At 41.2% G+C, this 25,866-nt stretch overlaps 1 protein-coding gene across 2 annotated transcripts in view; it reads right to left on the bottom strand.

The window, feature by feature from the left end:
* The window catches only part of rxraa (retinoid X receptor, alpha a), a 109,085-nt gene that overhangs the window by 25,844 nt on the left and 57,375 nt on the right, over positions 1-25,866 (bottom strand). For both annotated transcript variants that reach the window (XM_065965931.1, XM_029276748.2), the window contains exons 3-4: positions 17,941-18,179; positions 1,092-1,242 (exon numbers count right to left, since the gene is read on the bottom strand). In XM_065965931.1, the coding sequence (XP_065822003.1) occupies positions 1,092-1,242; positions 17,941-18,179 (390 nt within the window). The remainder of the gene's footprint in view (positions 1-1,091; positions 1,243-17,940; positions 18,180-25,866) is intronic.

Raw genomic sequence — 25,866 nt, 5'->3', positions numbered from 1 at the left:
TTAATTATGGTGAAGGCATTTCATTATTTATGATTTCAATGTGTTTTTAGGAAGATGTTGATTAATAACACTTGAATGAAAGGCTATTTGGTAAGTTAAGTCACACAGCTCATTATCATTTTTATTGTCTCTTCGTGCAGCTATCCACATAAACAACAATCAGTATAATACATGAGCTGGAAAGTTTGTTAGGCTGCACCCACACTAGGCAAAGATGTCCTGTACTGTGCCCCCCCCCCCCCCCCCCATTCCCCAGCTGGCCTGCACCCACACTGCTCCAGGACTAACCGGGCCTGAACATGGTTACCTCTTGAACATAATGTTGTAATAAAACTAAATTAAGAAAACAACATATTTAAAACAAAAATGATGGTGAAATATCTGTTCATAATGCCAAAAAGAAATATAGATGAGACAAAATAAAAGGCTGTGTTCCCTTTTTTTCTTTTTCTTTTGTTAAGTGTTAGTGCACTGCGGGTACAAGTTCTCCCTGTCCACTGACATCTCTGGTATGTGGCAGTGATTAAGCCAAACAAAGTCACTTCTGGGGTCTCAGAAATCAGCAGCCTGTCGTTTGGGAAGGAAGAGCAGAGACGTTCTTTTGACACATTTGTCTTATATTCGATCCACACAGAGGACTAAGGGGCAAATTCACTAACCGCAGCTTATATCATAACCATGAATTGCAAATCATTTTCTCCTGCAATCTTCTCTGTCTCGGGGTGCTGCGGGTGCAGTGGTTAGTGCGGGCGCCCCCTGAATGGAGGCTGTAGTCCTCCAAGCGGGCGGCCTGGGTTCGAGTTTGGCCTGTGGCTACTTTCCCTCTCTATCTCTCCCTGGAATCCACTGTCCTATCTCTACAAAAAATCTTAAAAAAAAAAAAAAAAAATCTTCTCCGTCTCATGGTCCAGTTTAAAAAACATATTGCACTGATTATATTTACGCCTAATGCCAAACCTAATGCTACCCCCCCTTCATAAGACTAAAATGTCACTAATACCAACTTAAGTTTTCCGATAGTATTTAAGAGTATAACTGGATAAAAATGTCAAAATGAGCACTGGTGTTCATCACAGAGCGATGTCACTCACCTGAGGAGCGGTCACCGCAGATGGCGCAGATGTGTTTAGTGAGCGACAGGGTCGTTCCTGAGGGCTGGGCAGGTACCTTCATCACACCGTTTAGACCCAGCGGGGGCTTTATGTCCTCCGTGCTGCTGACCGAGTTCATCGGAGAGTTTAGCTGGAACATCAACACACACAAACACACACGCCGACAGGTCACAAATCTGCTCCCACTAAACTCTAAAAAAAAACCTGCAACATCACACACCCCATTACACAGGCCTGTCACATAGCTGAACTGTCGATGCATAGTTATCTGATGACATTAACTATTGAAAGAAGGCCAGGTCTGCTAGGGAAACACAAGGTTCTTTTTTCTCATACAAGCAGTGAAAATAAATCAGACTGAATTATGTAATTGCACATCGTCTTGAACATTTTATAAATACAGAAAGTGAAAAAGGATGTTGTGACTTCTGATACTCAATACAGATGGTCAGCAGCTCTTTTGCCTCCTTTTATCGCTCCCTCTGTGGCTCTCCTCCCTCCTGTGTCAGATCTAAATCTAGCACAGCAGGATCCTGCACCACTCCACCCGAGGAACTCTTTTATTCATGCTCTCAAATGTTCAGCACTGGCATAACTCCGCTGCAACATTTATCAGTACAGTGGAATAAAGGCGACAGCATTTGTTTTAGCAGCAGAGCGACTGCAGCCTTTAGTCTTAATCCAACTGAAGCCCCCCCTCCTTCTCCCTTCATTAGAGCTTTTAAAAAAATGAATCTGAAAGTGACCTCTCCTCGCCTCCTGCTAAAAGTGGAGAGCGTGGGGAGGCAAATTATGACTAGCACCATGCTGTTTCTAGTGGAGATAAACATTAGGAGGGCAGGATATGAGTTATCCCAAATGTGCAGAGAAAAATAAATCTAAGCTAAGTAGCCATTAGCACCAGCCAGTGTAAAATTTAGAAAGTAAAAGCAAAAGTCTGCTCGACTAAGCTAATGCTAAAATGACATTACAGAGAGGAAAGAAAAGGGAAAACAAATTAAATACATTCAGACACACAAGTGGAACACACCCACAACGGGCAGGAGAGAGAGACAGAGCAGAGTTGGCAGAGCAGCCACATGGTCTCATATAGCCAGACGTGTTTTCATTAAGTTACCACATATGAGACATGTCTGATAGCGCTAACATTTCTTGGCTCTTAACTTGGCTGACTGTAGCAGAGAACTTATGTCCCTTGTCTGCAGGGATCGGGCAAGACAGAACAGAAAGCCTTTTTGTTTTCATGAAGACGAGACAAACGCGAGAGTCTCGGCGAGTTTGTTGTCCTCAGCTGTGTTTACAGTGATCTGACAGAGAACATTAGCTGCAGACTGGAAGGGCAAAGAAACGTATACACGGCAGCAAATAGTGCCCTTTAACAAACATACAGTATGCAAACAAACAGCCACAAAGTCCATTTGAATGTTAGCATGTGGCTCCAAAAAAAAAACACAGAGTATATTTATTCTTCAAGTCCAGGAGTGACAAAGTGGCATTTTCCTTTTATATAAGAGTAGCACTGGAACACTAAAGGCCAGATTTACTAAGCTCCAAATTAAAGAGTACTAAATTGCTTGTTCACTCCAATAGTTTGCACGTTTGGTTGGTGGGCGTTTTGCAGGTGATCTACCAAGAAAATTTGCGTGAATGACAACAGGTGCAAACCTTGTGGAGGAGGTAGTATTTAAGTTAGGTTTTTGCGTGTTCTACTGGTTTACATCATGGAGAGTTTGGACAGAAAGCAGGGTGACTGCAAGCGCAAAATAGATATTAGTACAATACAATACTTTTGAGTTATAGGAGATAAATCTGAATATTACAAAGAAAATTTTGGTTATAAGAAAACGTCGGCATTAATCAGGGCCTCTCTTTTCTTCCCTTCATCTTAAGAATGAAGTGTCATACATTGAGCAGGATGTACACACTGTGTCCTCTGTGGCACGGGCGCTCTACACTCGGGCCGTTGTTGCGCACCAGACAGCTGGCCAGCGCTGTGTCTGATCGGACATAAATGCCCTGGAGAGAGGTATCGAAGACGGGGGTACAAACAGTGGGTAGGTACCCCAATCCAAGCGTCATACAGAGTAGCAGCAGTGGGCTTTAGAGGGAGGAGACGAGTGCATTATGGAGAGGAGCGACCAGAGAAAAAGGAAAATCCCCAGTTTAAAATATAATGTTGGTAAAAAGAGGGAAATAGGACGACATAAATGTCAATGTTGAAATTCTATAGAATTCAGAGGCTGTGAATGTTCAGTTTTGTTTGGATATATGGCAACAATAGCCTGTAGTTTAATCATGGTTTTTCTCTTCCTTACTTCTTCTTCCGATTAGAATATTGAATCAAATTAAAAAATAAATGCATGCCATTTATTTTTCTGTCATTTATGCCTTCTTTTGTTGTGCTTATGTCTCCTCCTAACTACAATAACAGCAGCCTGTGCGTAACGCTGGCCTCCTGGGTTAGCACGTTCTTTTCAAAGGTGTTAAATACAGACATGGTCACAATCACCGCAATTTTTGTCAGGTTTGGTAAATCGCAATGCGTGTACTAACTTAACTTGTTTGCATTTTCTCCTCCCATATTGCATATTCATTAAGTCAAACATACTAAATGGTCAATGCGTGTTGTTTTGCTCATATGAAGATTCAGTCCTCACTGCACACCGTTAGTAGATCAGATAACACTTTTTTTGCTGGTGGTATCAAGTTTGCACACGTTTTAAGACACGCAAATCTTTAGTAAATCTGGCCCTAAGAGAATTATTTGATCATCACTAAAGGACACTAATCACCTGAGTGAACATAACAAGACGACACCTGGGTCTCTGGGATATTTTGACGACTATTTTTCACTATTTTATGACTTTATGTGTCAAGTGAAAGTTAGAAAACATTAGTTAAAACTATTGATTCTACAGAGAACCATCAACACCGACACCCTGGGGAAGAAAGCACAACAACAGCTGTTTTTCCTGAGGACGCTGAGAAAAGCTGGCCAGCCCCCTCAACTGCTCGTGACCTTCTATAGATGCTCCACAGAGAGCATCTTGACACAGTGCGTCTATGTGTGGTACCACAGCTGCACTGACAGGAAGGCTCTGCAGCAGAGTGTCTCCAGCAGCACACAGAGGATCATTGGGACTCAGCTCCCAGCACTGGAAGACATCCACAGAAAAGCCTTTAGCATCTGGAAGGACCTCACTCACCCATGTCACCATCTCTTTGATCACCTTCTATCCAACCCTCACCCTGTGTCTGGTTACCCTCACTTTCTTTATAAATAAATAAATAAAACAGCTAGACATTGAATGATATGAATAATAAAGACTACTGACTCTTCTTGTCACAAAAATGTAACTTATTCACAAATTGTGAAACTTTGCATGCATGCAGCTTTGACTCCATGACTTAGGCTCGGTGCTTAAACATATAATACCTGTTATTGTGCCATAGAAAAAATACAAATACATTGACATCAAGATATGCAAAATCTTTAAAATGCAGTGTACATGAATGCACAAGTACGCAAAACCAGAATCTTTCATAGACAGATATTTTACATGAATGTTTATGACATTTTAGTACACACATTTCATGCACACACATACACAAGTACACACTGAGCTGCTGTGGCTCGTGGCGTCTCCTTCAACCTTACACTCAAACATTTGATTCCTCTTAAAAAGCTTCAAAGTTGAAGAAATGTAGCAATGCTGCATACATTTTTTTTCCCTTGAAGTAAAGGTGTGCTTACATTGAGTGAAATATTCCAACCATGGTTCTTTACCTCGACTTCAAACAGAAAATTCTGGATGTCTCCTGCATCATTTTTATACACGTTTCCACATAACTCAGCATGATATGTGGTGTCATGGGAACTTGACTTTGGGACCTGACTTGAATTTTTTATATAAAGCTTATGTAGGTTTGAATGTTTGGCTGCATGCGAATGATGGATCCACTGTTTGGTTGGTTCAGAAGGTTCAAAAGGATTTAAACTTCTGCCACATGATTCACTTCACACTCTCACACCCACCACTAACCAGCACTTCACACCCTGTTTACACAAAGGCATATTAAAAGCAATATAAAAGCAAAATAATTAATTTTTGGAAGATTATTTCTCAGGTAAATATCCTGCAAAAGTTGTTTGTACAACCAGGGGGCTTGAAGGAGGTTTGAAGTGATGCTCCATGTGTGTTTTATTATTACACAATAGAAAAGTTTTCATTGTCAACTTGAGATGAAAATGTTGCTTGTGTGCTGAAAAAAAAAACCTTTCTCGCTTCTTTCTGAGTACGTCTCTGAGTCTCAAAGGCTCCAGCACAGCTGCATTGGTTGCTTGGAAGTAGCCTCGGCGTCACATGCACACACCCACACCTCTGTGAGCTCACCCACATCTCTGCACACACGCACAACGTGACGTCTTACCTCAGTTAAACGACTCAGTCTAGTCTTTTCCCCTGCAGCACAGCACTATCAGAGCTGTCTCCTTTGCTGATATCGTCTCGATCAAAAAGCCCACTGTCTGCCTGACAGAAAAAAAAGGCTCTTCTACTCACAATCTATTTTCAGTAAAAACTGCAACTCAATCTTAGCAACATTGCTCTCCCTGTGGTGGGGGTGGGCATGCTGGTGGGGTTCTTTCTTTCTCTTGTGCCCACAGCAATGGAGGCAAGGCAGAGGGATTAAAGTGGCTCAGGACTGACTCTGGAAATAGAATACGTGCGATCTCCCCTACAACACATACATGTGACCCTTCACTGGGAGGTATGCCAGCTGTGTGTATAGCCGCACCATCTTGGGAAACCCCTCGACAATCCTCCCCTCACACACAGCCTGTCTGTCTTTTTTTTTTTGAAGTGGAACGCTTTGCTTTAAACTTTTAGAGACTGATGGAGGGAAACAAACGAGGGGCATTTAACGTCAAGGACTGGAAATCTAGGACATAAGATTCCCTGCAGTACGATGTACAACACAAGCGGCTGTAATGTTCCAGCTGAACAACACTGTTTCATGTGCTGCAGGTGTTACATAACATGTTGTGGAAGACATTCAACTGGTACATCCAGTACGTTGGGGGTCTCTGTCTGCTGGTAGGAGTCAGATTCTGCCCTGAATTGTAATGTGTGATTATATGTCCTGCACCACCCGCTGCCTTCAGCATAATGCAAACAGCAGGTAAATTAATACTTCCTCAGATGGGTGTTAGCCCTGAAGAGAAGAAGGTGAGGACAAAAGTTCTAACATTGAGAGCTGGTGCTTTGATAAAGGGATGAGTTATGTGTTAAGAGTGATAAAGTTGTGGACAGATTAGCATTTGTTTTGAACTATCAAACGCTACCATTAATCCAAAAATAGCTTGTCACTGTGGGGAGACATAATAGCTGCTAAGGGGGGTAACAGTATTTGTTTTGGTCCTGGACTGTCACAGTATGTAAAAGGCAGTCACACATGGCAGTGTAAACTCCCCCATTCCAGGTGGTTATAGTGCTCGTAACCTTTTGCCAACTGCCACTAGACAATAAATGCAGAAGAAGAGTAGACACAACAAAACAAAACAAAACGAGACACAGAGTAATGTGTCATGATGACATGGAGGATATGGAGGACCTGTCTGCGAACTTTCGGGTTCGCAGTGCAGTAAGTCATTGGAAATGCGTCAAACATGCTAATGTATATTAGCATGTTAATGCATAACCCAGAGGTGCCAATCATCGGACAGAGGCAAAAGCAAACTGGTAGCAACCCCAGTTTCAAGTGTGTATTAATAGAGCCCAAACCTCAATACAATGTCCATTACCTTGCACATGTTATCTGCCCTTTACTGGCTGATACAAGCAGTGGTTGAGCATGAATAAATGACTGCTTCACCCACTGTTCACTAACAACAGATGGATGATGGATGATATGCATTGGTGGTTTTTCTGTTATACCTAACTCTTACCGAGCCAGGATCAGAAAAAAGGATTATACCCCTAATAGCTGCAGTCTGCTGAAAACCTTAATGTTATCAGAAAAAAAAAAAATGAATAATTTCTCCTTTGTCCATGCAATCACAAGTTATGCATGTGAGCTCTTAAATGAAATTCTACATTATTTTTTTTATGGTGTAAAAAAATCTGTAGAGACATTTACGGACAAATGTTGTTATCATAAGTTTTAGAGAAGTTAGGGGTGCAACTTATGAATAATGAGATTGATTTCTTCACTCTTATTTTTTTTTAATACATCTAAAGTAGGCATTCTGTATAGATAGATTCATATAGAGGATATTTATTTTAAAGCTTTGGGAATTCTTTTAACATACTGACAGAAAACAATAAGTTAAATATTTGATTAGTAACTAATAAAATAGACTTCAAACTATCAGAAGTCTGTCTAACCCTTTTATTTGGACCTAATGCACCAATATCACAAGTTAAGCAGTTTGCTTATAGTGTTTGGGGGAGGTGGCTTTGACATTTTCCAGTTAGATACTTGTAAATTGTAGCTTATTAAGATTAAGATTGATCCCCGCAAGGGGAAATTTCAGTTTTTACACTCTGTAGTCATGAACACACATAGGCTGAAATACACACACACATGCACAAACAGGATCCTATGGACATGCACTAATGGAGAGATGTCAGAGTGATGGAGCAGCCCACAGTGGGCGCTCCTGAGCTGATGGTGGGGAGGGGGTTTGGTGCCTTGCTCAAGGGCACCTTGGTAGTGCTCAGGAGGTGATCCATATTTGGTCCGCACCGGGACTTGAACTGGTGACTCTCCGGTTCCCAACCCAAGTCCCAACAGACTGAACTACTGCTGCCAACAGTTTTGTATTGTTTGTAGTTTCTGCAAAGTTGCCTACCCCTACATTTTTTATGTCAGAACTTTTAAAAAAAGATCCTTCAAAAGTGTCCAAAGCCATCTGTATACAAACGTACTGAGACACAGTCTAAAATTCAAAGATATTCAAATAACAAAAGCAGAAAAAGAAAAAGAAAAAAGAAACTCCCACATAAATTGATCATTAAATTGTAAAATATTGCTTTCTATTAATTGTCTGTCCATCTAATATGTGATGCATCATTTCATCACTCTTTTATGTTTATCCAAAGTCTACAGCATCCCCTTAAAAGAGTGCCTCATAATCATCCCATGACTAATGAGGGACCAATTACTGACAGTCATAATAAATAAAATACAATCAGATCCAGTTTATTATTGTAACAATATGCAAACAAACAAAGAGATGGAGTCTGAAAACATATTGTATTGACATTCTAATTCAATTAAAGAGAAAGAATGGCCTTGGCAGTAGAGCTGGTCCTGTAAACTATTAGTATGCTATGACAACACACGTGGTGCTGAAATGAAAAGAGAGGAGCCGTCCCTCGGGTGAGCAGAGACAGTGGAGGCCTCTGCTTAAGACGGGCTTAGCTCGATTCAGCGAGTCAGAGCACAGACTTTGCTCATAAAGACACTTCAAAAGGAGACATCAAATCCTAGTGCAGCACTCCTCGATGCACAACCCTCATGTGGAACTTCAGTTGCTTTCCAGTTCAAGGGCACCTTTGCCAACACAGAGAAAGTTCGACTGAAAGTGTTCTTTCAGGAGAACTCCATAAGGTTTCCCTATACACAGCACGACTACATACCCAGGATTAGAAAACTCTCATTCCCCGGAAATGTATCGCTGCCTGAACCGATATCTTTTTGAGTAACTTTAATTCACTTTCGCTTCAAGGCGAGAAACACGGCTTAAATGAAAAGAGTGAGGAGGTGTGAGCCAGCCGGGATACAAATCTTGTGTTGACAGGAGACAACACCTCACCAGCTGCCCCCCCTCCTGTGAGATGTGGCCAGGGATCAGGTCACGATATAACCTCATGATAACCCTGCAACACCTCTCACCTTTGACTCGACCTTGTGACAATCACTTCCTCCTAAAAGCAAACTTCTCTCAGCGGTGTCCACAAAGCATGGGAGGAATGAGTAAAGAACTTTCTTCTTCATCTCTGCGCTGTGAGCGTGTGAGTCTTATCTGGACACGTATTAGCAGAACAGGGGATCACTTTTCACACATGGGGACTATGCTAATGGAGCGGCTGTTTTGAGGCCCTCAGGGTGTAGTAACAGTTAGACACCCTTTGGGATAGATTACAGCACTGGTATTGGAATGACACCTGTTTGAAACACAAAATAGTTTACAAATGGAATTAAAAACAACATGCGTGTGTGAGCATGCTCACAAATTCAAAATAGTCAGGCTGCAGTTCAGTTATTAGTGGATGAATTGCGGGGCCTCTGGAGGTGTATTTGGTTACACACAGGATAGGGAAACGAGTAATGGTTTTGGTCCCAAACAGATGTGTCAACATGCAACCTCAAAACGTTTTTCATTGAGTTTTCTAAGGTGTGTTGAAGCCTTAAAATCACTATCTGTAGCCCTGAGCTCTTACAGGGCCACATAAGGGGGGATTTTAAAACGTGAGGAAGTGATTCTATTCAGAAGCTGAAACATATTGTGAGGTGTTTATATCTGTTCATGTAACAGACTGAAATTAATGCTGATGTCTCTATGTGACCAAAAAAAAGCAAGTAAAAGCATCAGAAGAATATAGATTAGGAGAGGGAGAGAGCGAGCTGGTGCACAAGTGTTACAGACTAATGAAACTCATTCTGATGCTGTGATTCCAACTGGTCTGTCCTGTTCAAAAATTTGCTGTGCGACATACGGGGGCATTCTACAAATCGTTGTAAATGACTTCACTGAGGACGCTGCTGTTATTTTAATTCAAATGTAAACTTTGTGGGTGGGCTTAATAATGAACCTAAAGTCATTTACAAAGAAGAATTATGTACAATGACTCCACAAAGTCTGCATTGAGCAATAAGTCTTTATTCATATTACTGGAGGCTATTAGTAAACTGTGCTTTGCCTTGATGCTGTGTAGTCTTAACTGGATAACCTGGCACCCTAAATTGATTGGATTACTAACATTGATTTGTAAGTGAACACTCATATAACCATTTTCAAAGTGTGGAACAACGACGTATAAATCTCTCTAAAGTCGGCCTTGTCATGAAATACCTCCAAGATTATTGTCACTCCGCTCTAATAAAACACTTTCTCTACTTTCCCCGCAGATAGAATTTAGGAGAAGCAGCCATTATTGTAGACAGCTCGGAGCTTTTCCGACACTCGCCCCATGCTGTGCCACAACAGATAAAATGAATCATCATAAGCACAGCTGGCGCTTACATGTGTGCTTGCCTGCGTGTGTGTGTCGGTCTTTTGGCAAAAAAAAAAACTTTTGTTCCAGTGGAAGAAAAAGGATTATTAAGACTATCAGTGGCATGAAAGGAAGCACGCCTTACAGCAGTGAAGCGGGAATATGCTGAGTGACTCTCAGCTGTGGCCTCACCTCAGCTTGGCACTATCTGTGTGTGTGTGTGTGTGTGTGCGTGTGTGCGTGTGTGTGTGTGTGTGTGTGTGTGTGTGTGTGTGTGTGTGTGTGTGTGTGTGTGTGTGTGTGTGTGTGTAGATTTCATATGTGTATGCCGCATTGTGTTTTTATTTTCATGCATGTGTGTTACTACATCCTTTAGGCACTGTGTGTTTTTATGTGAGTGTGTGTGGATGAGCATGCGGGCTGTTTGTAAAGGAAACACAGCAGCTCTTATAACCATGACGTCTCTCTCATCTCACACCAGTCAGCGAAGTGATTGAACGGTAACCACCTTCTCTACCTTTAGTTCACTCTTTTCAGGAATAAATCCAGCTTTTTTTGATGCTCACACCTATAATGATGGTGCAGGATCATTGTTCCTTCAATTATTTAATTATTGAGTGAACAGTCAGTCAGTGTAACCTCAACTTTACAGCTCTAAATACATTTTCAAAAAAGACACAAACGGGGCCAGATATGAAAGCCAATAATGACCTGGTGTAATGTCCGCTTTGATTATCACAAAACAATTATGGATCTGAAAGCAAATTCATTGCATGTTGTCATTATGGCGACAGAGTATCATGACTTGTAGACCACAACAGTTTTCCAATGTGGAACTCAGTTGCCTTCAATTTTCAATAACCCCTCTAACAGAAGGATCCATAGCTCTGTATGTTTTATTTTACGCCGTACATAATTATTACCTGTTCTTTCATTTTTATTGTTCTTGTCTGTTACTTTCTAAAGCTTTGTTTTTTTCTATAAGCAATTTTCAGCACTTTACACATGAATAAAGTTAAGTTGAGTTCATTCTTATCATGGAATAATGACTCATACATTTACAAGTTAAATAATGAAAAAAGCAGAGACTATGACTTATTGATATGTTGAGGCACCAAATGGAATATTGTGCATACATAATACCACAACAATAGGATGCCAGAAAGTGATTCAAGTATTCAAATAAACTATTTAACCTAATGCTATAACTAGTGACGATATGTACTATAATCCCACAAGTGTTTCCACTTTCCACAGACGTGTCCTTAAGCCAGACATTTAGAGATAGCTGAATGTCTAACAATACAACTAGTGGTGTAAAACGGGTGACACCCAGTGATCAATTTGCTTGTGCTTGTGCATGCTTTTGGAGTGTCCTCTGGTATCCTACATGAAAAGTAACTGCATTTTGTCCAACAGCAAACAGTCCTGCAGAAGTGCAAACAGTCTTCTGATTTCAAACCATTGCTTGATTTAGCTGTGTTTAGATATATCTATCCTGCAAGTCTGTCAGTAGTGTAATTACAGAGTAACCTACAGAAATAAGCTGGTAGTTTATTGTTATTGTAGTTTATTATAAGTTACAGAATTTGATTTACTCTTCAAACAAGAAGTGACTTTTAACCTTTATTTACAGAGCTAACGCTCTTATTGATGATGTATCATTTTAGCCCTCATTATTTGTGTTGAGAGGGATAAGAGAGAGTACGTTGCATGTGCAGCTTCAGGTCGTACAGGTGTGTCAGCAGCACAAAAAAACCCCCCAAAAAACAGAATAGGTCACACAATGAATGTCATTACATTTCACAGTGCACATGTCTGTCCACAGTGTTGAGTTTCTGTAAGATCACACCACCAGATGCAATCAAAGCCCTGAAGGGATTATTTGAAGCTTTAAAATAAATGTGCTCCCCAAGCATTTAAACCGCAGAGTCTAGAGTCTGTATAGGGAGGCTGCTGCTCACTGAAACTCAAACCCTAATGTTTCTGTACCTTATGGCTGCAACCTCCTAAATGGGCTCCTCTCCCGTTTGGCCCCACAAATGTCAGAACACACACACAGGCCTGGTGATATCACACTACATATAACTAGATCTCAGATAATGGCCTGAGGTCTTTGGAAACAAATAACTGCGTCCAGAGTAGGTGTGTTTGGAAAATATGAAATACCCTATACTTCTAGTTTGAAACTCGCAAATTGAATTATTTGTAATAAAATGTTGTTATTTTTAAAATTCAACTATGAACTTTCATAAATTACAGACCCTTTTCAAACACATCCTATTTTTGTTCAAAAATACAAAAAATTAAATTGCTAATTATGAAACCTTCAGAAATTTGACAATGCTAAGTGGCCTATGTACTAGTGAACTATGTATGTGTTTTTTCACATTAATTACACTTCTTGATCTACCAGTACTTCAAGTAAAAAATGTGGTCTCTAAAACTGCTTTAATTGCTACCTGGAGACAGCTTTGGCTAAAAAGAATTCCCCCCCCCCCCCATTTGAGGGTTGATTGACGTTAGAGAGCCTTAACTGTTCTCCTGGGACCCTACACAGAGCCCCTTTGTGCAGCCATTAGAGCCCTGCAACCATGATGTCATGCAGAGTGACTACAGCGAGGTCCATCAAAGCCTAGAGCAGCGAAATGGACCTTTATTACTCCCACACAGGAAGGGGCCGAGGTCCACTTTGCTCTCTCTCTCTTTCCTCCTTCGTACTCCCCAGTGTGTTATGCCTCAGTTTCCTAGCGACCCTCACTAAACACGATGTACCTAAAACTGGCACATGACATCACCACTGTTCATTTATAACTTATTAAGCGTGTTTCATTTCTTGTAAAACATTTACACCTTTTTTCATGTGTGGGTTGCCTTCGTGCTCGACTCCAGAAACACTCAAGCTTTATATTTATGTTTTTGGGGTGTGTCGAGAGACACTGGAGGCCTGTTGTTGGTTTGGGATTCTCAGGGAAGGTTTTGGTGGGAAAAGCGCAGAAAGCAGAGCGGTTCAGACTTAGCCGCAAAGTGGAAAAATTGGAGTCGGCAGTGGTCTGATGATAAAGGAACCATTTTCCCTTGCAAAAAAAACAACAACTAGACAAGTCTGGCCATTGTCATTGGAAGTGTAAAATGTGTTCTAACCCTGCGTATAATATCTTCCAGCTGCTTGGAAGGTTGTGGTGTCTCCTATCTGGAGATTGTCCTCGTTGTCAGTAAGTTTAAGCCCACAGATGCACGACCACTGACGGGTTCAATGCTAACGGGCATGGCGGTGGCTTGGCACCATTCCCTGACCAGATATCCAAAGGGATGTCTCGCAATTGCTCCTCTCATCTTGGGGGAAAAAAGGAGACACTGTGTGAGAAACCACAAAGACAAAGACGGAGTATGGATTTCATATTGGAGAGAAAGCGCTCAAGTTCACCTCAGAACGATCTCGATGCTTTTCAGATCTTGAACGATATACTGTACACTGTAAATGACCGGGATGCACGAAAACAGACGCAACGAACGCTGATAATTTTCCCTCTGAAAAAAAGAACAGAAGACAACCACAGTATGTCTGTATGGTTGGGACAAAGCTCAAGGGGAAGTTGTGTTGCTGGAGATGTAAGAATAGGCCGATGATAAAGGACTGTCTCACTCTTAATGTGGTTTGGCTTTTGGAGGATGTAAGATTCCAGTGAGAATGGATGTTTTGTTCAGCTCATCTTCAGCTTTCATGACATTGTCATTTATGTCTTTGATGTAAAGGATTAGTCAAGGCTTATTGTTCAGGATTTAATCGATTTTCCTTGGAATTTACACAGGTTTTTAATAAGAACCAGAGTGGTTTAATCAGATTTCCACCTGGAATTTATGTTCGAAAAGGAGTTCCCCTAATACAGAAACTGCTTGTTTTTACAGTCAATGCTAAATAAGTTGTGATAAGGAAGAGCAACAGCAAAATTCAAAACTAAAAGGAGCCAAGATATAAAGTTGCTGCAATTATTATCTATGAATAAAGTGTGTGGTCACAGGTATGTACATCGAGGGTGGGTGTGTGAGTGTGTGTGGTTAGCTTAGGCAAAGGTCTCGTAAAGGCCTCTGGGTGGTTAAGGAGGGAAGAGCCTGAGCTGTGACCTCGTTCCAGTCAACTGCTCATGAAAACGTTAAGTCAGCCGAGTGTGAAGAGCAAGTGGCATACGCTGCCTGACTCAAATCACGTCTCATCAGAAGTGCCGCGCCTCACGACCGCAGGGCCCTGCCACCATCTTTAACCTCTCACATCCAACTGCTGTTCTCCACCCTAACCGAGCAACAGTCGTCAGCCAATCATGTGGAGGGGAAAACTAAAACCCATACTAGTTGATAGAATCACCAAAACCCAATGAAGGTCCTCCACTTGGCATTTTAAGCAGTATAAAAAGTGTTTTTTTTGTATTTATTTACTACTGGTAAGAAAATACTTTTAACAAGTGCTGTATATTAATAACACCTTGAAGGTCCAATATGTATGATATCTACTGAATTAAATCATTAATGACCTTACTATATCATTAGACATTAGCTTCTCTGTCAACAACGCAGCAGCCAGTTTGTCCTCCTCCTAAGTTTAGATAACGTTGCCCAATTGTGTGTTTTGGTTCCCCCACACGGCCGTTTGGCCCCTTGCCCTTTGGTTTGCCAGGCAAACTGAAAACCAACAGGTGTTGCAGCGATGGAAGAGGGCAAGCGAACTGGTTCAGATTGAACTGATTTTAACCAACCTATACAGCCTCAGACTTTCCTAATAAGCTCCACGAGCAGCCACTTGGTAGAACCGATACAGAGCTGGTTAAATACTGAAGCTTTAGTGTCCGGGACATGGACACCTGCATGCAGATCCACTCTAGGGAGCAGGGGGCGGGGGGGAAGCTCTCTCCAATGTTTTGAATTTAGACTGCAGCACCCATTTCAAAGGCTTGGTGTCAGAGTTACATAGTGCTCCTTTAAAGTGAACTTTTACCAGTTTAAAACTCCATCATTGGGAGGTTGTAACAACACTGTCATACTGAAGAGGGTGGTGAGACTCTCCCCCCGCTCTGACCTTAACCTGTGCATTAAGCAATAAAAATAAAGTTTCTATTTCTCGAGGAAACACAGTATTTATTTTGGTATTACACTTTATTATGTAATATTCATTTGGTATTACTGCGCATTTAAAATGAGAAATATCATCTATACCCAGCCCTCACTGAAGAACATAGGCCCACATTTATCAGTGCCACTCATGTAACAGTGACCCATTAGTCATATCTGCCTCTTTATTTAAACAACTAAAGGACAAAAACGTGAACAATAAAGATAATAAAAAGGCGGGCAGAAATGGTCATTTTGGAGCCATTTACCCTGATTCCAGCTGTTTCAACAAATTCAGAACAACTCAGTACTGTTAAAGACTGGAAACCATCCATTACTCATAAGACAAGTAAGATCCACGCTGTAATTACTGTGCATACAGTACTTTAACTGTCACCGGCGACTGAAACAGCTGTTACCTGCTCTTTATACAGCTGCTGAAAACAGCAGGATTGGCCAACAGACAGTGAGGATAAGTAATAAGGAAAAAAATAGCACACTTACAGCACTTGATACTTTTTTTTTTTTTTTAAAGATTTATTTTTGGGCTTTTGTGCCTTTAATGCAGAGATAGGACAGTGGATAGAGTCGGAAACCAGGGAGAGAGAGCGGGGAATGACATGCGGAGAGGGGCCACGGGTGGAAGTGAAGCCGGGCCTACCGCTCGAGACGACAGCCTCAACACATGGGACGTGCGCCCTAACCATTGCGCCACCAGCGCGTCCCAGCACTTGATACTTTTAACCACAGCCATATCGTTTATGTACTCATGTGTGAAATGTATATATTTGTGTAAATTTGAGTATCCCAATGGTTCTTGTTATGGATTTATTCAAATGAGACTAACTGAGACAGACAGCATTTGCTACCTAAACATCCAACCTGCATACAAAGTATGCCGCTGCGGGACAGAAGCTGCAGCACAGATGAAAGTGTTGGAATTAAGAAGTGGAGAAGAATCAGAAGGGGAGGGGGTGGGGAGGGGTAGAGGGGCTTTCGAGCAATAAAAGATTCAGGCCGCTTTCTGAAACTGCCCCTAATCCGCTCTTAACTCCATTACATGTGGGACACTTCTGCGATAAGCTCAACAAAAGCGAGGAGAGCCCATCCCAAATAGCATCACATTGCGGACGCACTTTAGCACAATTATTAACAAACACACAAAAAAAGGGCAGCCACTGCCTTTTTTTGGGGAAACAATTTCAATTTTAGATATGGCTCCAGACGAAAAAACTGGGCCACTGCAAGCTTTGATGTCTTAATTGTGTGTATGTGTGTGTGTGTATGTGTGTGTTTGGGATACCAAAGACGCAGAGGCTTACTGATGGGAAAAAAAAAAGACAGAGACAGAGAGGACGAGTAAGGAAGTGGAGATGATGTAAAAAGGAACAAGTATTTAAAAAAAAGACAGGAAATAAAAAAGAATGAGGACAGCTAGGGAGAAGATGAAAGAAGAGGAGAGAAGGACGCAAGATATGGTTTGAGAGAGCCACAAACATGCCACAGATACAGAGGACGAGTGACAGAGCTGAAGTACTGTGGGATCCCATTTGAATAGGCCTTGATTAACTGTGACACGGGGTCAAAGCAGGGCCTCCGTCTGCTGGGGCCGGGCTTAGGAAAATTATGTGTCAGCGCTCAAGTGTAAGTGACTGAAATTTACACTACTGAGATATCTGAATATAGTTTGTAGGACATGAAACACAGCCATTTGTCCGGTGAGTTAATAGGGCAGCTGTATTTATGTGTGGATCTGAGAATACATACAGAGTCAAAACACACCAGAACCTCAAACAGTTTCTGTACAATTCTATGTTTTGGTGGGCTGAAAATGTGTATACTAATCTTAGGGGGTTGGCTTCCTTTAGCATAAAGAGCAAAAACGGGGGATGCAGCTATCCTGGCTTCTCAAAAGGTTAAAAAATAAAATAAATTCTTACACACCACAACTTTTTATCAATAAAACTTAAGGTTAAAACAGCATTTTAAGGTTCTGAAGGAGTTTTGTGCAGGACTACTTGGCAGGATGTGGTAAGTTCCTTGACTTCTGCTTTCACTGCAATGTTGACAGGCAAGGAGGACGCTGAAAGCGCTCAACTGTATGGGTAATGTACAGAAAATGAGGGACTGCCAGCACAATAAAACACAGCCAGAGGACACAGGCCCTTAATCATCTGGCTTTGGTTTTAATTGTTGCTCATGGTCTGTCAAATCTGTGATGAGCAAGATCAGATTTATTTACACCCGACCTCCCTACAGCTGTTTTCAGTTTATACTTAGCTTCTCCTACATGTATAAATGTTCAAGTTTCTGATTTTTCCTGTCTAAAAGATTGTAAATGTTGACAAAAGAACATTTATTTGACATGTTCTAGAAGCTATACAGTACTTCAAACCCAAGTCAGTTCAACATTCCTAGAGGAGCCATTTAAAGCGAAGCTGTTGTAAATACATAGAAGTGTGAGAGTTCATTTGTGTACGTGTTCAATCTGTTACAGGCCTTACCTGGGGGCTGACACTGTGGCCGTAACCCATGCCGGTTGAGTTCATAGAGTGGGGGCCCATGGGCGAGCTGATGACAGAGAAGGGTGAGGCCAGGCCGTTCATGGGAGAACTCAGAGTGCTGATGGGAGAGTGAAGGGAACCAGAGGGCCCCATGGATGTCGGGCTGAGTAGAGACGGGTGCATTCCCCGGTGGGACGTGGGTGAGCCCAGGGGAGAGGAGGTCAAATGGCCCGACGAATCTGGTCAAAAAAAAAAAAAAAAAAAGGATGAATATTTGAGTGAGGTCTTGAATGGTTGATGAGGTCACATTTTCTTATCTCACTGCTTTGTTTGACACTTGTTTATAAAACCTGATGCACATGTAAGACTTCAATACAAAACCAGTTTTCTCACATACACCTTTGATTTTTTTTTTCACACTTGAGCTTATTCCACTTTTTCCCGACCAAGGTGGTTGGCAAGAGTAAATTTGCACATCTGGTGAAGTGTGAAAGCAGTTTTTGAATCTGAGTGTGGTCCAGGAATATGTAGAATGTAGCAAAAAAAAAAAACACCAGAGACAATAAAACCCAACAAAAAATCTCTTTTTAAAAAGAAACAAAATGTAACATGTGAGTCAGTTGGGGCTGACTATGATGTGTAAACACTAGACTCTCTTTTATACACACTGGTTCTGTCCTTCAACGAAGAGTTTACCTTTTTCACAAGTGCTTCCCTCAGGGATCTGTGAGTACAGGATGTATATCTATAATAGATGTGGCTGATGAGTGGAGTAACAGGCCCAGGAGAGTTATAAAAATACGACCTTGAAAGAGAGCTGAGGGGAAATATTCCACCAGATGAGAGGGCGTGATGACGAGAAGGTCATGTGTACTCTATGAGAACTCATATGCTGTCTCTCTCTCGTGGACTCAGGCCTACCTTATAACTTGACTGAGTGGGCCATCTTCCCATCAGCTGTCATCACAGATGATACAGGACAGGCAGAGTGTGAGCAGAGAGGGAGGGAGCTGCAGCATGTCACAGAGAATTTAGTGACAGGGCTGTATGTGCACTGATAACAACCCCCCTCCCCCTTTGATTTTTCTTTCAGCACCTTCCCTCACTCTTTCCATCTCCTTTTGTTTCAGCTCAAATCCAATCTGCACATCAGGAATCTTCTACTTTACTACCTATCTTCTTCTTTTGTTTATATTTCTTATAGAGTTTTTGCACCTTTAGGATTCTAATGCAGGGTGTTACAATGGATATGATTTTGGGCTAAATGTAAAGTTATTTGACATCACTTTTTAATAATGCACGTCATAATACAGCTTTTTAAAGGACCTGTGATGAGTTTTTAATCTCATGAAATGGACCAAAATTGGTATTGATGTAAGAAAACCAGACCATCAGTGAGAAGACTGATTATTATTATTATGATTTTTTTTTAATGCCTCTTGGTGCTGCTGCTGGGTCGGTGTCAGACAAAGCGTGTCAGTGCCTGCCAACAGAAGTGCACATTTTTTCACATTTTCCGTGCAAAAGACTCACTGTGAGTGGTACATTTGAATGTTTAACGACTGAAGAAGGATTTATTTTTTCCACTTTTAGTATACTACTAAACGGGACAATCAAAGAGAGATGATGTTTCATTTGTCCACATTGGTCATCAACATTAAAAGTCCCAACAGCTTTCAGAGATTACTTTTTGAATTCAATGTATTTCTAAATCACAACAATTAGCCCAGTGGAAGATAATGTATCAACAACATTTTTTTACAACAGTCATTTCCAAGCTCACTTACAAACATGTCACGGTATAAGCCTCTTCAATGTGAAGAATTGGTTGTAGTTCCGAGTCCTACACACTTGTAAATAGAAGATCTTTTGTTTTTTGGTTGGATTAACAAAGTCTTGTGAAGAGTTCAGTTAGGAGTCTGTAAATAGTGCTCTATGGCCGTACTAGAGGAATAAGTATTTTCTAACAAGGTTAGTTGTTTCATGGTACTTCACAGACGATCCTTTGTGCTCATCTTTTAAGTGTTTCTCCATTTAATTTCCAGACTCACCGGCAGATGACAATATGGTCTAGAACATTTTTATTCAAATCCCCAGACAGCTTAGGCTGACATCTGATAAGTAACATTTCCTGCTTTTAATACCCTGTCCTATTCTGACACTATGACTTTGCTCTTTCTCCAGCAGAGACATGGAACGGTTATGTAATAAGCAGAAATGCAGCATGTCCATCACACTTTGTTTCATAAGTGACCAGGTTCCTCTCGTTTCCGCCCAGTGGAATTAAACTGATGTGCGGCTCGTTTAGTCCAGGTTCACAGCAGTTTTTCCTTGAGTGCTTCGTCTCTGTCCCTGTTGATTTTACAGGAATTGTCTTGACGAAGTGTGTGTGATTTCTGAATCTTTAAAATGTCTTGTGAATGCAGGGAAATCTTTCATCCGTGTCCCCTGCATCTGCAATCCGCAGGCCAGCAACCTAACTAACAGCCCAGCCAAGCCAAACACTTCCTGCACATCCTGCTTGCCTCACAAGCACTTCCTGTAAGCACATACACACATATACACACATGGGACCCATCCTTTTGAAAACAAACACACATCCTTCTTAATAAAAGGGCTAACAACAGCTCTACATCTAGCTGTATTAGTTCAGTGTTTAATCCGCTGACTGATACCCCTGGAGCTTTCTCTCTCTCTTTTTTCTTTTTTTTCCTAAAATGCACCCACACACATAATTCCTGAAAAATAAAATAAATAAATAAATAAAACGCTCCCCCGAGTAAGCCATTCCCATAACCCTTTGCCAATTGGGTTTTAATTCAGGCAGATAAAGCGAGCCGTGGTATTAGTGCTGCCAATCTGCCATTGTAGGTCTCAGCAGGAGGGAGCTCAGCTGTCAGAGTCCCAGCAAGGCTCCACCTCGAGGGGATGACAGAGACACGGTGGGAGGTGCACCAGACTGTTTATGTCACTTTCTCCCATTCATTCCTTAACTCTCTATCTCTTCCAACTTTTTCATGGGACAAGGTGAACAACCAGAGCAGAAAATTAACAGAAAAAAAACCCTTCTTATTTGATACTCTCTTTCAGATGAACATGAAACAAATTGTGAAGTATTGGTCACATTGTATGTAAAACACAGAGATATCACACAACAAGATGTGTGTGTTTGTGTCTGTATGTCTATTATCGCTGGAGTTGGATTGCCAGTGTAGGATTACAGCAGGATGAAAGGGACTCTGTCCTAATCCTCCCCAGAGAGGAGAGGAGAGGAGAGGAGAGGAGAGGAGAGGAGAGGAGAGGAGAGGAGAGGAGAAGAGAAGAGAAGAGAAGAGAAGAGAAGAGAAGAGGAGAGGAGAGGAGAGGAGAGGAGAGGAGAGGAGAGGAGAGGAGAGGAGAGGAGAGGAGAGGAGTACAAGGAAACAAGAAAGGACACAAGGAGAGATGAAAATAAGAGGTGAAACTCAGTAAAGGGGAGATTAATAAATGATCACAGGTCAAGAGAGGAGAGGAGCAATTGAGAGAAGGGGAAGAAATGAAAAGGCATAAAGGACAGGAAGGAAAAGAAGGAAAAGAGGAGTAGAATAGAGGGGAGGAAAAATCGAGAGAGGGAGATAAAAATGAGAAGGCCTTATGAAGCAGAAGGACAAAAAGAGGATGGGGTTGACAGAGGGAGTGAAGAGTATACGAGAAAGAGAAAATGACAAGGATAGGAATAAAGGAAAAGAAGCAAGAATACAGTTAAGTTATGAATGAGCAGGATCATATGAAAACAGATTAAAGATGGGTGGGACTTTTTTCCCAACAGTCTAACTGTCATATTGACTCTCCTGTCTGTAGTTTGTCCATCCTCTTACTGTACACCCCAACCTGTTGAACTAGAAAATGATACATCCACCAGTCTCGCTGATACATTACAAGCTCTGGCAACTGTTTGCTCTTCAAAAAGCATAAAGTAAACAAGCCCTTAAGATTAGATAAGAGTATGTATAAAGCAATCAGCGAGCAGAGGTGATGGGGAATAAAAGTTACTAGAGCATCAAAAGAGATGATTTGCAGTTGTCCAGGTTGGTACCAAAAGACAAAAAAGATTGACTTGAGTGTTTACACAGCAGTGCTTCTGAGTGCTGTCGTTTGCAGCATCTGCCTGTCAATCGGCCTGGATCACTGGGCACACAAAAGCGCAGCCGACAGCTACAAATAAGCAAATTAGAGCCCATCTTACTGGCAGGCGCAGACAGAGTTCTTCCCTTATCACTTCTATGCAAGCCTCTCCAATTTCTAAACAATGCCTCCCTGCTCTCATATTTCCCACTCTTTTGTTCTGTCGTTTGGTGTGATTACATAAAGGAAATTTGCAAATTTGTGTTTGGATTTTTTCTAGATTGTGTTTTATTCTAATATGATAAATGCACGTTTGATATGAGAATGCATATTGTAATGAAGGGTTGTGAATAAGGTTTCTTATAACCCTTATTACAACCATGTAACTTTTTTAACAGGTGAGCAGCAGTACATGTTGAAGTGTTTTGGACCTGTGCAGAGTGCAGAAGTGAAAGGGATTTTGGATATCTTTGTGTACATTCTATCCAAGCAGCATCGTCTTTGGTGTACGAGTCTGTGCAAGTTGAAAAATGTTTTATGAAGAGATGTTATATGAAGTCAGCATTCACTGACTTTCAGCTTAGTTGGAATGGACTTTTTATGGAAGCTCTTTAAGTACATTTTGACATTAGGGTAGAAATTCTAGGTAAACCAGAATTAGTGCCTCAGGGTTGTACTCCTCCACCAACTTGAAGTTTGCATTTATCAGTGTTTCCCACAGAATAGTCTAACTCTGGCTGGGACGGGGAAGAGGATTTCATATATATGAAATTAATTTGAAAGAAAACATAACCCCTAAACACATCAAAGCATGCAGGTCTACATTAAGTAGAAGAGGTTTTACCAAAGTCCTTTACAGAAGGGGGGCATTATAGCAGACAATGTTTCTCTTAATCAGTGTTTCTCTCCTGAACATGAGTGTTAGTTAAACTCTTTTGACATCTGCAGAACTTCGGGAGGGTCCAACTTATTGATAATTATGTTGTTTTTCTTTGAGAAAGTTTAAATTAGTAAAATAAATGTTCAGCGAACAGAATAGGGGCAGAGTCACATTTAAGGAGTGTTATTTCCAGACATTATGACTCGGGTGTAAGCGACTAGCTGACTAAACGGTAGAAAGACGTCACCCTTGTGGCACCAGAATTACTAGTCGGTTGAACAAATGGTTTATGATTTCATGTTGGTCCACAATGCCGGTCTAATGGTGTGTCCAAACTGAAACGAAGCCACTGGCCAACTGGCCGTTAAGCTGTGGCCATAGACTGTCTGTAGACCTAGATTTAGACTCCTCTGCTTCTACTGCCTGGATAACTTCTATCCAATCTGCACTCTTGGTAACAAGCACAGTGAATGGATAGCTTCTTGTAGGAGCAGCATATCTTCAGTGTTTTCATCTAGAGGTATTGAGGTAAAAAATATGTAAAGCACAACCATATTTATCACAGGCATGTGGATGGTAAACCTGCAGTGGGGGGGGGGGGAGGCTGGTGGTGGTAGCAATGATATCATAAGCTACACTAGACAAGTCAAATGATGTCTTTAAGCAACAGACCATTTTAAAGTAATTGTGCTTAATCTGTAGTTTACTGAGTGGTCTTTCTTTTACGTTTAGACTAGTCGTCAGTTAAGTCTGAATTAAGGTTTCTGTTCAACCAACTAGGAATGATTCACCAGGAACATAGCCAGTCCTGATCTTGACTGTTGACTCTTGATTTTCTTATCAATTCATACTTTAAACCAAGATGACACTCCTGCTAAATTTGTAAAATATTCCCTCTAAGAATTCCGAGATATTCTCTTCACAAGAATACATCAGACAGACAACTGAAGAAGGTGCAGGATCTTCAATGAGTCACTGACACTTTGAGTTGATTGCTGGCATGGGGGGAACACAGCAGAGGGGGCAGTATTTGTCAGCTGAACAGACCATGTGGTGAAAGAAGTCAGGCTGAGAGCTGATGATGCATCTGTAACAGAACGGTTACATCTCCCCTTCGTTCTTTTCGTCCCTCGTTCATAAACTTCTGCTGACAGTGTGAGGAGAGTGAGAAACAAGGCTCAACTGGTAAAAAGGTGACACATTTGTTTTTCTTTCTGCAGAGCTGTTGCATTGATTGACTGACAAACTAAAACACAGACTTGCTTTGGCAGGTATGGTTAATAGTTCCTGCCTCACTAAGTGGTTGCTGATTTTGAGGTTTAGTCTTCACAAAAGGAGAAGCATATGCATTTATGATCCCCCAAATTCTGGAATTTGACCTGAAAATTTGATAATTTCTATTTTTTTATGAAATTTGTAAATACAGCCAGTAGCAACTTCAGTGTCTACAGTTTTGGATACATTTGCAACCTGGGATGCAACTCATAATGTAAAACAGCCACTGCCTCAACACAGCTTTTAGAGTGACAACAAATGACTACACCTGGCTGCAGAGCAATATAACTGGTTTCATCCCCTAAGTAGCCCATGAGCTCGTGTTGCCTCTGCCACCAGCAAAGGATGATGCATTACAGATAGAAAGAATACCCCTAAACCTCGACTATTGCCTAAAAGAAACTGAAAGCATTTGAAACCTTTAAATCAGCCTTTTTCCTTCTTCAATCTTCTCTCCTGTGGCTTGATTTATATTTTCTGCAAATGCTCCCTTAATCTTACTTCTGGACATCGCTCTGTTTTTCCTTACCTATTAAAAGCACATTCACAATCATAAGCATGTGTGTACTCACAGATGCTCATTTTTCACTCGCCTGCTAACTCTCCTCCTCTATTATTCATCTACTAGTGCCATAGTGGAGATTAAGTAGAACATGAGGGCGTGGGACGCAGTGGAAAAAAGAAAAGAAAGTGAAAGCTCGTAAATCTCAATAAATCACATATTTTATGTCTGGTTGCTGTTTAGCCAGTAAATCTCTTTACACACGATCAGTTAAATTGTCCGTCAATGGGCATAAGTCAAAATGCTTTCATTTAGCAGTGCCAGTTTGAGGTTAATTCCAACACAGTTTCTGTCCAATCCAACACTCTCTGAAGACTTTGTTACAGCACAAAATGAAATAAATATTCAGACTAGCTCCATGCAGGGCTTTTCACAGACAATGGGTTTTCTATACCACCCTGCTGGCAATGGGTCAGTGAGGCATGATGCCATTGGTGAGACAGTAGCCAGGAAAAAATGATCATTTCATGGATTGACTTTGGCAAAAATGGAGCAGCCATGAGTCACTTGCACCTACATTGGAGCATTGGCAAACCGCAGTTCCTCACAAAGAAAACTGAATGTAACTATGGCTTTTCAACAATAACCAGGTCCCTGTTTTTTTTTCTCCTATATTGATTCAAGGCGACAAGTTTTAAAAAAAATATATTCTAGTTGACATTTAAGAAGAGGCAGGTGTGTCCTTTTTTGAAGTGCAAGAAGCGCCAGAGCCTATCAGGACAAAACGAGTCATTAGCATTTCTCCGGATGTGTTCAGAGGAAGAAGAGATTCAGTCAGTTGTGTAAAAAACCCAGAGCCCCAAATAAGACACGAGTCAGTATAACTGCTTTGCTTTTGTAGTGAAATAACACCGCTGTCTTTATCACCATGACGACAGCAGGCTGGTATTTTACTGAAGAATCCATGTTCCTTTGTTTTTCAGCAATTAGACCACTTTCTCATCATCCATTTGTTTTTTTTCCATCACAGTTTCTATCTGTGATTGAAGCTAAATACCGAGGGCCACATGTTTTAAGTGACGCACGTCTGCACGTGTATATATTGTGTTCTCATTAATCAGGGAATGTCTGTCTACTGTTTTCCACTGTATAAACAGACTAATCT

The sequence above is a fragment of the Labrus bergylta genome, chromosome 17 (genome assembly GCF_963930695.1).
Source record: "Labrus bergylta chromosome 17, fLabBer1.1, whole genome shotgun sequence".
NCBI classification, from domain to species: domain Eukaryota; kingdom Metazoa; phylum Chordata; class Actinopteri; order Labriformes; family Labridae; genus Labrus; species Labrus bergylta.
Note: the sequence above shows the minus strand (reverse complement) of the source record. Positions and strands in the feature narration are given on the sequence as shown.